This window comes from Penaeus vannamei, chromosome 12 (genome assembly GCF_042767895.1).
Source record: "Penaeus vannamei isolate JL-2024 chromosome 12, ASM4276789v1, whole genome shotgun sequence".
NCBI lineage: Eukaryota > Metazoa > Arthropoda > Malacostraca > Decapoda > Penaeidae > Penaeus > Penaeus vannamei.
The window spans coordinates 36,902,633-36,917,632 of record NC_091560.1 but is presented as its reverse complement, the minus strand read 5'-3'; the positions used below and the strand labels follow the sequence as shown (position 1 = coordinate 36,917,632).

The following is a 15,000-nucleotide window of genomic DNA, read 5'->3' as shown; positions in this document are numbered from 1 at the left end:
GGAGATGGAAAAGAAGAGAGAGGGAGGAGGACGGAAGAGGCGATAGAGAAAGAGAGAAAGAAAGGGGAGATGGAAAAGCAGAGAGAGGGAGGAGGAGGGAAAAGCCGATACAGTGAAAGAGAGAAAGAAGGGAGAGATGGAAAAGAAGAAAGAGGGAGGAGGAGGAGGGAAAAGGCGATAGAGAGAAAGAGAGAAAGAAGGGATAGATGGGAAAGAAGAGAGAGGAAGGAGGAAGGAAAAGGCGATAGAGAGAGAGAGATAAAGAAGGGGGAGATGGAAAAGAAGAGAGGGAGGAGGAGGGAAGAGGCGATAGAGAAAGAGAGAAAGAAAGGGGAGATGGAAAAGCAGAGAGAGGGAGGAGGAGGGAAAAGGCGATAGAGAGAAAGAGAGAAAGAAGAGAGAGGGAGGCGGAGGAGGGAAAAGGCGATAGAGAGAAAGAGAGAAAGAAGGGACAGATGGGAAAGAAGAGAGAGGGAGGAGGAGGAGGGAAAAGGCGATAGAGAGAAAGAGAGAAAGAAGGGATAGATGGGAAAGAAGAGAGAGGGACGAGGAAGGAAAAGGCGATAGAGAGAAAGAGAGAAAGAAGCGGGAGATGGAAAAGAAGAGAGCGGGCGGAGGACGGAAGAGGCGATAGAGAAAGAGAGAAAGAAAAGGGAGATGGAAAAGCAGAGAGAGGGAGGAGGAGGGAAAAGGCGATAGAGAGAAAGAGAGAAAGAAGGGGTAGAAGGAAAAGAAGAGAGAGGGAGGAGGAGGGAAAAGGCGATAGAGAGAAAGAGAGAAAGAAGGGGGAGATGGAAAGGAAGATAGAGGGAGAAGGAGAGAAAAGGCGATAGAGAGAAAGAGAGGAAGAAGGAGGAGATGGAAAAGCAGAGAGAGGGAGGAGGAGGGAAAAGCCGATACAGTGAAAGAGAGAAAGAAGGGAGAGATGGAAAAGAAGAAAGAGGGAGGAGGAGGAGGGAAAAGGCGATAGAGAGAAAGAGAGAAAGAAGGGATAGATGGGAAAGAAGAGAGAGGAAGGAGGAAGGAAAAGGCGATAGAGAGAAAGAGAGAAAGAAGGGAGAGATGGGAAAGAAGAGAGAGGGAGGAGGAGAAGGGAAAAGGCGATAGAGAGAAAGAGAGAAAGAAGGGAGAGATGGGAAAGAAGAGAGAGGGAGGAGGAGGGAAAAGGCGATAGAGAGAAAGAAGAGAGAGGGAGGAGGAGGGAAAAGGCGATAGAGAGAAAGAGAAAGAAGAGAGAGGGAAAAGGCGATAGAGAGAAAGAGAAAGAAGAGAGAGGGAAGAGGCGATAGAGAGAAAGAGAGAAAGAAGGGGGAGATGGAAAAGAAGAGAGAGGGGGGAGCCTTGTACCCTCCCCCGCACACGCTGTGGTACGTCTCTTTATTGTCTAGCGGAAACCCAGAGTCAACTGGAAGCTCAAATAAGGCAATATAGCGATAAGAATCTCCCCAAGTGGAAGGAACTCTCGACGAACTTGATATGAGATCCGATTTTTTCGCGCGTCAGTTCGCGGGTTGACCTTGACACTGGCTTTTTTTTTTTTTTTTTTTTCTTTTCTTTTCTTTTCTTTTCTTTTTTTTCTTTTTTTTTCTTTTCTTTCTTTTCTTGCTTTCTCTTCGCAAACTGGCGGCTGAACATGAGGACGCGCAGCCCGGCCTTTCTGACTTGAGAACTCTACTCTCTCGCGTTTCTTATTTTCGAACTGTGTATATTCACGTTTCGAATTCGTATTCTGCGTTCTTGGCCTTTCCGAATTTCGCATTTTCGACCTTCCGAATTTCGCATTTTCGAGACGTATTTTTGTATTTCGCCTACGTACTGAACTTGATGCATTTTTGGGTCCTTTCCCCCTCTCCGTTTTCTCTCTCTCTCTCTCTCTCTCTCTCTCTCTCTCTCTCTCTCTCTCTCTCTCTCTCTCTCTCTCTCTCTCTCTCTCTCTCTCTCTCTCTTCTCTCTCTCTCTTTTCTTTCTCTCTCTTTCTTTCGTTCTTCTTTCTTTCTCTTTCTTTCTCTTTCTTTCTTTCTTCTCTCTCTCTTTCTCTCTCTCTCCCTCTCGCTCTTTCTCTCTCTCTCTCTCTCTCTCTCTCTCTCTCTCTCTCTCTCTCTCTCTCTCTCTCTCTCTCTCTTTCTTTCTCTTTCTTTCTCTTTCTTTCTCTTTCTTTCTTTCTCTTTCTTTCTCTTTCTTTCCCTTTCTTTCTTTCTCTCTCTCTCTCTCTCTCACTCTCTCACTCTCTTTCGCTCTCGCTCTCTCTCACTCTCTCTCTCTCTCTCTCTCTCTCTCTCTCTCTCTCTCTCTCTCTCTCTCGCCCCCCCCCTTCCGGAGCGCGCGGGCCCGTCACCTCCCGCTGATTAAGCCAGTGTTCGCCGCGTAATCCCGGAGGATCATTTGGTAAACATCCATTCATCAGATTCCGGGCAGCGTCGCAGCCGCCACCGCGAGCCATGCATATTAATCACCGTGTTAAGACCGCAAACACGGGTGCTTTGTGGTCGGCGGACACGGGGCTCGATGGGCGACGGGCGGGGGGGGGGGGAGGGGGAAGGGGGAGGGGTGGAAGTTGCAACAGCTTAGGGTAGAGGAGGAAAAGAAGGGGAAGGGGAAGGGGGGTTCTCTTATCCGGGTTTTGGCTTAGTGTGGGTGGGAGGGAAAGGGAAAGAGAGGTAGAGAGAAGGATGGGGGTGATAGGATAGGTGAGGGAAGGAGGAGGAGGAGGGAAAGGACGATACTGAGAAAGAGAGAAAGAGGGGGCGAGATGGAAAAGAAGAGAGAAAGAGGGGGGGGGGATGGAAAAGAAGAGAGAAAGAGGGGGGGAAAGCGATACGGAGAAGGAGAGAGGAAGGGAGGGAAGAGAAAAAGGATGGTGGAAGGTAGTTAGGTATATGAGGAAAAGGGGAGAGAGCAAGGAGAGGAGTTATTATTATTATTATCATTATAGTAAGCTATATAAAGAGCTACACTGAAAAAACGAGATTTATACTACCAAAGGTGTCAGTGGAGGTTAAGACACAGCTAAGAAAGAATAGAAAGACAGCTATATACGTAAGAAAAACATGTGAGTTGATTAAGAGTCAGGCAATCTATTCCAAAGTCTACAAATAGCAGTAAAAAAGCATTTAGAAAACTTAGAGGGAGAAGGGGAAAAGGAGAGAGAAAGAGAGAGGGAGAGGGAGAGGACGAAGAGAGGGGAGAGAAAAGAGGAGAGAGATGAAAGGAGAGAGAAAAAGATGAAGGCGGTAGAGAGAACGAGAGGAAGAGATGTGGAGGGAGAAAGAAATATGAAAATGTATATGGAAGGAGAAAGAGAGAGAGTGATAGAGGAAGAGAGAGACAGTGAGACAGAGATCGAGAGAATGAAAGAGAGAGAATAGAGAAAGACGTACGGGAATAGCAAGAAGGGGAGAGAGAGAAACAAGGGATGGACGGAAGGGGAGAAAGAGATATACATGCCAAGGAGGTACATTAATATAAATATACAGCACATTACCACGTCCCCCGGCCGCGAGGGCTCTTCATCACAGTAGCGGGGGAGAAGCGCGCCTTAACACTGCCGAGCTGCTGCAAATGGGGAGCTTAATGGCGGGGGAATGCGAGAGCGCGCCGGAGACATGCCGCGAGGCGAAGAGTGACATGATGAACCTCCGTCAGGAACTTAGAAGACAGACCTCTCTTTTTTTTTTTTTTGAGAAGGTGGGAGTGTAACGGGGAGAGAATGGAAGGGGACGCTATGGAGATATGAGTCTTTAGCTAATTGATTAAGTGAAAAGGGGGGAAAGACGGACGGGAGATATGTCTTATCGCCTCCCGTAGAGGAAGGGAATGGAAGGGCGAGAGTCGCTGGCCAGAGAGGAGGGCGCTGTGAAGGGGTGGGGGCGAGGGAGAGGAGGGTCAAGGACAGGGTGAAGGGGGCGACGAAATGCAAGGCGAAGGAAAGGATGAAAGGCGGAGCGAAGGGCAGGGCGAGAGGCAGAGGGAAGGCCAAGGCGAAAGAGGCGTGAAAACAAGCCAACAAGGATGACGGAAGCGCAGGAGCAGCGTCGAGGCTCGAGGGGCGTGTCGCCCGACTCGCATATAAGGAAGCATTCACTTCCCGGCACGCGCGCTTGATTGGGGGCGGATTCGAAGCGGAGGCGAGGGGGGCATGACTCGCGGGAGCAAGACCGGTCATGCAGCGGTCATGGCGGGTCACGTGTCGCGGCGACCAAGGTGTATGCGGCGATCAAGTGTTAAGTCTTGTCTCGTGTGAATTGCAGGCGCATAGTTCATTAACCGTAGAAGAGTGACAGGATAATGAGCCTTGTTGCAAAATCACACCTTGCACTCAATCGCAGATGCTAATCAAGGTGTTTGGATTTTTTCCCAGATTTTGAGGATAGCTTGGTGAGCCCGTTGTACGTAAACCACGTGTTTGTTGGATTGTCCGCTCTGCCCTAACCCCGTCCCATCAAGTTTTTTTTTTCATGGATGAATCTCTCAGTTGCTCCTTTTATTTATTAGATTGCACTGATTCTTGATTCGTTGGGACTAAAATGAGGAATATTCGAGTATGACCTCGGTTGACAAAACCACTCGGATCGCTGACAAATGGAAGCGGTCGCGACAACCCATTATCTAAGCCATTAACACCGGAGTCTTGCGAACCAGTAGAGAGCAACATCACTGAATATGAAACGCAGCCGCGACAAGAGATGACAAACTTTTTTTTTCATATTCCGTGGAAGTTCGCAACATTTCGGCGGGAGAATTTTTGACCCGAAAAAGTTGCGGATTTCAACGTTAAATTTTTAGCTCGCCCTTGCCGCGAATTGTTGACACTTTGCTGTTGTTGTTGTTGTTGTTTTGTTATTTTTGTGATATGGAGTTAGGTTACACGTTGTTTGTATTTGTGTTTTTTTAATTGATTTTGTTATGTTTATGATAAACGTGTTTGCTTATTTGATAGATGTATAAAAAGATAAACTGATATGATTGCAAATACAGATATAGCTCTAGTTTTATATATACATATTTTGTTTATACATTTTATATCAGATTTTCAAACACACGCACAAGCATACACAAACAGACACGGACGCGCACGCACATACCCACACACATGCTCACTCACTCACTCACATATACATACACGTGTATATCTACCTATCCCTCTCTCTCTCTCTCTCTCTCTCTCTCTCTCTCTCTCTCTCTCTCTCTCTCTCTCTCTCTATATATATATATATATATATATATATATATATATATATATATATATATATATATATATATATGTATATATATATATATATATATATATATATATATATGTGTGTGTGTGTGTGTGTGTGTGTGTGTGTGTGTGTGTGTGTGTGTGTGTGTGTGTGTGTGTGTGTATATATGTGTGTAAATGTATATATGTATGTGTGTATATGTATGTATGTATCTCTCTCTCTCTCTCTCTCTCTCTCTCTCTCTCTCTCTCTATATATATATATATATATATATATATATATATATATATATATATATATGTGTGTGTGTGTGTGTGTGTGTGTGTGTGTGTGTATGTGTGTGTGTGTGTGTGTGTGTGTGTGTGTGTGTGTGTGTGTGTGTGTGTGTATGCATACACACACGTTGACACACATCAAGGTCTATCTCGCCAAGAGTTCGTCATCAGGCGAAGCAAAATCGAAAGGGAAAGAAAGTGTCGTACTTCGCCTCCCAGAAAGCAGTCAACTCCGGCCTCGTGAAGTCAACTCAAGCACCGACGTAAGACGGTTTTCCTCTTTGAGTTCGTTTTCCGTGAATTTTACTGCTCGGACGGAAATCCAGTCCACACTCACTCACCCATTCGCGCAAATATTCTCGGATTAGAAGAGTTATCCCCGAACCCGATGAAAATGGTCGTGTTGAGAGGGAAAGGAAGCAGTGCTATCATCGTAAGAATGATGATGATAAAATGGAGTGAATAAAGGATGAATCAGAATAAATAGGCAAGTGGGAATATCCTTCTTTGCGGATGCCAAACCCCGGACGCAAGGAAATTTTCTCTTCGTATTTTTTAAATGGCAATTCAACACCGTTTTAAATGCTTTATTACTGCAGAAAGCGATAGATATAAAACTCTGATTAAATCCTCTCCGGGTTTCTGTCCTCGTTCTTCTGCAGGTCCCGCCAAAATCCATCAAATTGCTCGTTATTATGAATGGACAGACGAACAGATAAATCCGAATGATAGAATACACTCGCAAAGGATAACAAGAATCGCCAGACCAGTCGAAATGAAGTCATATCCCTCGACGTGACTTTGGGAGAGGGTGGCTTTCTTTGATTGGGGAGGGAGGGAGGGAGGGAAGGAGGGAGAGGGAGGGAGGGACCGAAGGAGGGGGAGGGAAAGGGAAGGAGGGAGGGAGGGAAAGGGAAGGAGAGGGAGGGAAAGAAGGGCGGGAAGGAGGGAGGAAGAGGGTAGGAGGGCGGGAGGGAAGGAGAGGGACGGAGGTAGGGAGATAGAGGGAAAGACTGGGAGGGAGGGAGAGAAAGGGAAGGAGAGGGACAGAGGGAAGGGAAGGGAAGGAGGGCGGGAGGGAGGGGGAGGAAAGGGCCGAAGGAGGGGGGGGAAGAGATGGAAGGCGGGAGGGAGGGAGGTAAAGGGAGAGAGAGGGAAGCAAGGATGGAAATGGAAAGAGAAGGAGACTAGGGGGAGAGGGGGAGGGGAAAGGGACGGAGGAAAAGAGGAGGAGGGTGCAAGGGAGGGGAAGGGAGAGGGAGATAGAGGGAGGAAAGGACGAATGGAGGGAAAGGGGGAGAGGGACGGAGGGAAAGAGGAGGAAGGAGGTGGAGAGACGGAAAGAGGGAGAGGGAGAGAGAGGGACGGAGGGAGGAAATGGAGGGGGAGGGAGAGAGAGAAAGGGAGAAAAAGAAGGTAAAGAGATGGAACGGTATAAAGAGAAAGGAAAAGGCAAGGAAGGAATAGAGAAGGAGGAAGTGGAGTGAAGGGAGAAGGGGAGGGAGAGGGAGATTGGAAAGGAAGAAAGGATCGAAGGAGGGATGAGGAGAAGGAAGAAAGGTGGATGTGATGCAGGGGAAAAGAGGAAGAGAAGAAGTGAAGAAGCAAAAGGAAAGAGGGAGGAAGAGAGGAGGAGAAAGGGGAAGGGTGAGGCGATGGAATGCAAGAGGAGCGAAGGAGGAAGCAAAGGCTGGAGGTTGGGAGGAAGGGAAGGCAGAAGGGACGGAGAGAGAAGGAAGGAGGGAGATGGAAATGTTAATAAGGTATTGTGTGCGTGTGTGCGTGCGCACGTGTGTGTGTGTGTGTGTGTGTGTGTGTGTGTGTGTGTGTGTGTGTGTGTGTGTGTGTGTGTGTGTGCATGTGTATGTGTGAGTATGTGTACATGTGTGTGTGTGTGTGTGTGTGTGTGTGTGTGTGTGTGTGTGTGTGTGTGTGTGTGTGTGTGTGTGTGTGTGTGTGTGTGTGTGTGTGTGTGTAGACACATTCACACACAATCCTTTTATCTCAAAGCACTGTGAATTCCAGTTCTTCAATCCAAACACAAAGAATTTTACGTGAATTTGTAGGAACAAATTAGAGCAATTTTCCAAGCCATTTAAATGATGTGATGAAGTTATATCCCGGACATCTTTCTAGCTGTAAGTCCATGAAAGGGGGCAATATTGTAATGTTTATTTCTTGTTTATTATCAGTTTAGATTCATGGGCTTTTAACCAGGTTTTGAGTTCTAAATCAGTTATGAAAGTTAATTCGATATATTTTTCCTATTTTATCTGTAGGTGGCTTTGCATTCTTTTAGTAATTCTTTATCTTGATTCTTTCACCATTGTGGCCACGATTAGAAAAGAGCGGATTCATAACAGCTGATTTAAACAACAGCTGATTCGGAACAGCTGATCCCCGGCCGCATTCGGCTGATAGGATCGGATCCCACTGCATACATAATCGAGCTGAGCCACGTGGTGAGTGGGAATCAGTGTCGACTGTTGAAATGGCAATGATGATTGCAACAACGACCCTTTACCCCTGCGGCGCCCGCGGCCCGTCGGTTCCTCGGGGCAGGTTGGGCGTCCCGTGGGGTCCTGACGGTCCTCGCACGTATCGTTAGTTCGTTAGCACCGCTTACGAGCGCGAGGAGAGGCGGTGCCGGTTCGTATTTTCCCCGGAGCATCCCGCCCGACCCCGGAAGACGTGTGGGTGCGGGCGGGCGGGCGCGCGGGTGACGCGGCAGGCAGGTGGCGATGGCCGGCGCCCCGAAGAAGCCTCTCACGAGCGCTTAACTCGCAGCTTTTGGTCATTCGTCTCCCTCCGGAGGCCCTTAATGCTCTAAACCTGAGCCGACAACTCCGCGAGTGTCGTGTGTTGTGCGTGTGTGATCAATAAACAAAGCGAGCGGTGGGCGGAGTTAGCGCAGTCCCACGTTCTTGGGGCTCGTGACGTCGCGCGCGCCGGCCAATCGGCGCCGCTTCCTAGCATTCCCTGGAATCGATAGTGGGCGCCGATTGGCGGAGAGCGAGGGTTGCGAGTCCATGTTGATGTTGGGGAGGGGGCGAGCGGGGGGCGAGATGCTGCCTCGGGTGTCGTCCATGCGGGCGGCCGTGTGGGTTCAGTATCCCATGCGAGATTGTGGGTGCGGGGTGGTGCTGTGGTGGGTGGGTGTGCTCCTCGGGAATACTTCTTGCCCGCTCGCGCCTTCGACCTGTTCCAGCTGTGCGTGACCCGGGCTGACCTCACTCTGTCCAGCGGTGCCGTCCCCCAAGGCCGCAAGATGCCTATGTTCACAAAGTTGGGCCACAAGACGTCCACGGCGGCCAAGTCCAGCGGCCAGAGCGCCGCCAAGGCCACAGCCGCCACCGCCAAGACGTCCACAAGCAGTGCCGGAAAACACGTGCTCGACAACACCCGATGGCAGGTAATGTCACTGCGTCTGGATGGCTGTCTGTTCGGGCGAGGCGCCGTGCCCTTGGAGCCGGCGGGGCTGACGACTGCCCTCCGCGGATGCTCCCTTATCTCGCGTGCATCGCCGCCCTTCGTGAGCCAGCAGCCCATGTGGCTCTGTCGGCATTCAATGCATCTGGCGCTCGACGGCCTTCCGCGTGCACCAAGGTGGCCCTAAAACGTTTTTTGAGGAAGTAGAAACGTTGCCATTGTGAGCGCAAGGTCTCGGTCACGGCATGGGACGGTGCTGTTGCCACCCTCGTCCCGGGGAATGCTGCCACACATGCAAAGGGAGATGCAGGGTCCCGTCTTGCCTTTTCCTTGATCTCCCTCCTTTGCACTTCCTGGATTTGTCATTTTCCATTTTTTTCCCCTTTATTTGCTCTGCCTTTGTTTTCGCACCCACTTCCTCTAGTATCTATTTTTTTTCTTTTTGCTTCTCTTGTTATTTTTTCATTTCTCTTCATTCATTTCATTCATCTGATCATTAATCGTAATCTGAAATGCATTTTCTTTGTCTTTCTTATTTCGTTAGCATTACTGTACCTTAATCGCATTCTGCGCTTTCTGGTACATAAATGACTTGAAAACTATTGGTAGCTTACAAGTAATATTTCTGCAGTTTGCGTTTATTACGACAAAAATGTATTTCCATTTAAAATCCATGTTACATATGGCATTCTGCTACCGTGGCTGCCATAAAACCATGATTCTGTAAACGCCACACGCAATCTTCATCTGCATTTTAACCTTTTATGCACTCACTGATTTTTATGGCGAAGTACCATGTTTTTGTATATTTTGCTGGGCTTTTGATTCTGCCGTAGAATATGTGTGTTAAAGCGTACACAAAGTCTTCACAGCTCACCGCGCAACAGTTTTATGTTTTAGTACAAAAGACACGGAATGCCGTCGTTACACACAGCCCTTTAATGAAACACCTCGTTATCCCTTAATTGCTGTAAACCAAATCCCTCAGATGTTATATATATATACACCATGCTCACAACTCTATTCACAACACCATACCTGCAACACGTACCTGCAACACACAGCGCGAATGTCCTTTGTCTCGCACCACGTCACAATACATGGCACAATAAACCCTACGTCTGATTTAGTGCGGACTGTGACAGTATCGCCAATTCAGCGTCACATAATTCGGTCGTGAAATGAAATACGGCGATGACAGTGCTTAGATTCAGCGTTGCCACGGGCTGGGTGTGCCTGCGAATTTCATCGTTGTAGCATCGAAATTGTGGGTGCATCATCACCATTGTTGTCATCATTATTATTGTTATTATTGTTATTGTTATTATTATTGTTATTGTTATTTTATTATTATTATTATTATTATTATTATCATCGCCATCATCATCATCATCATTATTTTTTTTATCATTATCATCATTATTATTATTATTATTATTATTATTATTATTATTATTATTATTAGTGTTATTCGTATTATTGCATTAGTGTTATTATTATTATATTTATTATCATTATTATTATTATTGCTATCATTAGCATTTTTATTATTATCATCATCATTATTACTGTAAATTATTATAATTGTAATCATTATCATTATAATTTCCATGATTTTTATTATTATTGATTTTATTATCATCATCATCATTGTACTTAATATCCTCATTATCATTTTTATTATTATTATTATTATTATTATTATTATTATTATTATCATCATTATTTCTTTTTTTTATAATCATGCCATAATTATTTATAACGTTTTTTTTTCTTCCGCTACACTCAAGTTCACTGTTTTAGAATATAACACGTTTTGCAGAGTAGGCGCAAAGGTTCTTTCTCCCGCCTGGATAGTATAGCCGTCTATTCTGTGAGGATTGCTGATGGATAGGCAAAAGGGCCGATGGAAGAGCATAGTTGTTGGATGGATGGATGAATGGATGGATGTCTCGCTCCTTCTCTCTCTCTCTCTTTGTATGTTTGTCTGGCTCTTTCTCTCTTTATCACTCTCTTTGTCTTTATCTAGCCCTTTCTCTCTCTCTCTTTGTCTGTCTGTCTTTCTCTCTATCTCTATATCTATTTCTATCTCTCTCCCTTTATCTTTATCTTTATTTCTACGTTTCTCTTTCTCATAGTTTCTTTTTCTTGTTTCTTTTACTTTTTATATATTTCTCTCCTTTTCTCTCTTCTCCTTTCTTTTATTTTATTTTCTCCAGCTTTCACTTTATCGTTCTCTCCCCTTCCTTCCCTCCATTTCACTATCCCCTCCCCTCCCCCCCACCCTGACGAAGACGAAATCTGCTAATTAAACGATTCTATCAAATAGCGATCGACGGCGCATCACCCCCCCCCCCCCCCCCCCCACAGTAGTAACGGGTGATCCGGGAGTCCCACGAGAGCGCAAGCCAAAGCAAGCCGTCCGGGTTTTGTCCTTTGTAGTAATGAGTGATCCGGGAGTCCCACGAGAGCGCAAGCCCAAGCAAGCCGTCCGGGTGGTTCTGAACGAGTCACCGCTTGCCCACCGAGGCGCATGAATAGCTAATCAGGCACACGGTCAGTCGGCTAATTAGGGGAAGGAGAGTTGCAATGTCGCGGATCCTGGGCCTTCGCGCCGTCTGGGGGGTGGGGGTGGGGTGGGGGGGTCGGGGAATCAATACGAAAGCGCTTTCTGCTCTGGTTCTCTGTTTATTTTGTGTTTCCCTTTCATTTCTCCTTCGTTTATGTCTTTTCTGTATTTTCTCTTCTCTCTGTTTTCTCTCTTTTCTATTTTATGTCTTTTCTGTTTTCTCTCTTTTTTTCTTATCTCTTTTCTCTGTTTTCTCTTTTGTCTTTTCTGTTTTCTCTTTTGTCTTTTTTGTTTTCTCTTTTTTATCTCGTTTCTCTGTTTTCTCTTTTATGTCTTTTCTGTTTTCTCTCTTTTCTCTTTTTCTTTCTTCTCTCTTCACTTTTATCTCCTTCCTTGTTACGGGTTGTTTTTTCTTCGGGATAGTTTTCTCGTTCTTCCTCTTTGCATCTCTGTTTCTGTTTCTCTCCGTTTATCTGTCTATTTATCTCTCATTTTAATATAATCGACACAGGGATTTTGTAAGATAGTGAGATTGTCACGTGACTCGAAGGGAAAAAAAAGGAAAATTGCACACGGCCAAAAGCACTGAAATGTGCACGCGGTCCGAATAAACAAAATTTGCGCACGGTCCGAAGAAGTCAAATTGGCACACGGCTAGAAATACATCTGGCAGTGCAGTATACCGTGGAGTGACAGAATTGCATATTGCTTCTTGGTGCTTGATTTTCTTGGCAAAGAGGGTAATTCACTCGCAGATGCAAGAGGTAACAGTTGTTGTTTTTGTGTGTATAGCATTCGCATGGGTGTGTTTGGTTGCAGCCTACGTCAAAATGTTTATTTTCGTACGTTAGCGGTTCCTACATTTAGGCTAAGCTTTGGACTGTATGGTTTTACTGATAGTTCTATTTGAAGCATAGATAACAGGGAGAAATAAACTTGGTAAGTTTATTTTATATCAACAGTATAAACGTTTTATCAAATCTTAATAAACATTTAGATAAAAACTAGCTGCGTGAACAGGACCTTGTAACATTAAACCGAGCTGCTAGGTTAACTGTATTGTTCATACCTTTGACTTTCAACCGAGTGGTGTACAATATTAAACTTTGTAAAGCCAATACGATCCAAAATTGAGATCAACATATTCGTTAGATTAATATAAACGAAAGGTCTCTATCCCCTTCGCGTATCCATTTGGGGAACCACCGTTAGACTGACGTGATGGCGCATAATGAACAATATAATACATCTCATTTAGATCTTACATATTCATTTGCATGCACACCAGACCGTGTATCATCAATACCCCGATGTTGTTGGAGCTTTGTAACATATTATAAAACGATTCGGATGTGATACCGGAATCGGGAACGAGGTCGATGTGAACGAAATGGATGTAAACAACAATTAAAAGCGTTGTGGATGTGAACGAAACTTCATCGGACATTGGGGAATCATCCCGCGCGGTTACTATAATAAATGGAAATTACACATCACTACTTTTTTATACAAAAATAGATGAAATAGAATAAATGTGGAAACACACGAGGTTCGAGTTTGCGAGCAGGTGTGAAAGTGGGATGTGAATGTTGGTAAAAAAAAAATCGAGATAAAGAGATAGTGACAGATGGCATGTCTGTATAGATATAGGCAATTGGACAAATACATTATTTGTCCGACCTTGACTGTGTGTGCGTGTTTGGGTGAGAGAGGGGAAAGGGGAACCAGGTAGAGAGGGGAAAGGGAGAGGGAGGGAGTAGTTTGTGAGAGAGAAAGAGAACGAAATCGAGATACATACAGAGAAAGGCAAGATAAACAGAAGACAAAGGCAGAATGGGTGAGGAAGAGAGTAAGAGAAGCAGAGGCATAGAGAACGAAAAACAAGACGAACAGTATAGATGGAGCTATAAAGAAACAGGTAAAAAAGCAAAGTGGCCGTTACATCCACACGTGCTGGCCGGGGGCTAATTAATGTTAAGAAGACAGGCTCGCGGGAGAGATGCCCACCTGTCCCTCTCCCCCAGGCCCGGTCCCTGCACCCCATCCTCATACTCTCCTCATAACCCCCCCCCCCTCCCTCTTCTCGCTCTTCTACCTCTCTCCTTCTTCCAACCTCTCCCAGCTTTCCTTTTCCTACATCTTACCTTCCTTGCTCTTCAATTCCCCCTCCCCCTCTCCCTTTCATTCTCCTCCATCTCCCCATTTTTCGTCCCTTTCATTCCATCTCCCTGCTCCTACCCTACCAATTCTGCTCTTCCTCTACCCTCTCCTCCTATCCCTATCCCTTCCCCCTCCTTTCTTTCTCTTATCCCTCTCCCATCGCCTTCCTTCTCGTCTCTTCCTCCTATCCTTCTATCTTTCTCCTATCCCTCTCCCATCCCCTTCCCCCTCCACCCCTCCTCCTATCCCTCTTCCTTCCCCTTCCCCCTCTTCCTCTCCCTCCCCAGCGGCCGCCAGGTGCGAGCAGTCTCCCTGGAGTGCTAGATACACGCAACTTGATTAAGTCATTGCCCCGTCCCCATCTGCATGGGTGCTAAGCGCGTTAAAGCCGGCTTCTCACGCCCCTCCCCCTTCCCCACTTCCACGCCCCACGCCCCTTTTCCACGCCCATCCCCTTCCCCATCCCCCTCCCCACTTCCCAATCTCCTCCGCACTTCCCCCTCCCCACGCTCTTCCACCTTCCCCTTGCCCTAGCCCCTCCCCCCTCACACTCCCCACGCCCCCTGCCCCCTCCCTTCGCCCACCTTCGCTCGCATCTCGACAGGAAGAGCTACGTATGCGTCTTTAAAGTGGGAATGAAGGATAGGAAGGAAAAGGGAGACATTTAAAAAGGAAACCGAATAGGAAAGCAAGAAAAGAGACGAGAAAAAGGAGAAATTAAGAAAAGTAACCGGACAGGAAACTAAGAAAAGGAAAAGAGATAAGAAAAAGGAGAAATTAAGAAAAGAAATGAGAAAGTAAGAAAGAAACAAACAAATTAAGAAAATAAAGGAAGAGAAATACGGTTAATGAGAATTGATAAAGACCGTAAGGCAAGGTGTAATTTCGAGTTACAGGATAAAGTAGAGGAAGGGGGCGAGTGGAAAGAGAGAGAGAGGGATGGAGGGAGGGAGAAGTATATATAGTGAGGAGAGAGAGAGGGAGGGAGGGAGAAGGAAAGAGAAAGAGGGGGAGAAGGAGAGAAAGAGAGAGAGAGGAGGGGGGAGGAGAGAAAGAGAGACAGACAGGCTGACAGCGACAGGGAGAATAAATGAAAAGAGAAGAGAGAGGGTAAAGAAGAAAAGGGAGAGAAACGGAGTCGGAGATACGGATAGCTAGGAACAAAGAGAGGCAGACAGAGTCAGAGACAGAGACAAAATAAAAGAGAATCGAAAAGAAGTGGAAAAGTAGAAAAGAGCGTGAGAGACAGACAGACAGAGAGAAAAACGGATATCTAGGAACAAAGAGAAACAGACAGAGTCAGAGACAGAGACAATATAAAAGAGAATCCAAAAGAGAGGGAAAAGTATAAAAGAGCGTGAGAGAC

The 15,000-nt window shown here is 46.2% G+C and overlaps 1 protein-coding gene across 8 annotated transcripts in view; it reads left to right on the top strand.

Annotated features, from left to right (window-relative positions):
• Window positions 1-15,000, top strand: part of LOC113800412 (ubiquitin-conjugating enzyme E2 W) — a 165,014-nt gene that overhangs the window by 122,794 nt on the left and 27,220 nt on the right. The window contains exon 1 of one of the 8 annotated variants that reach the window (XM_027351179.2): window positions 8,545-8,888. The exons of 6 other annotated variants lie outside the window; for them this stretch is intronic. In XM_027351179.2, the coding sequence (XP_027206980.1) occupies window positions 8,745-8,888 (144 nt within the window). In that variant the 5' untranslated portion in view covers window positions 8,545-8,744. Of the gene's footprint in view, window positions 1-8,544; window positions 8,889-12,152; window positions 12,239-15,000 lie in introns of those variants that run through there. One more of the 8 variants, XM_070128256.1, reaches the window with a different exon arrangement.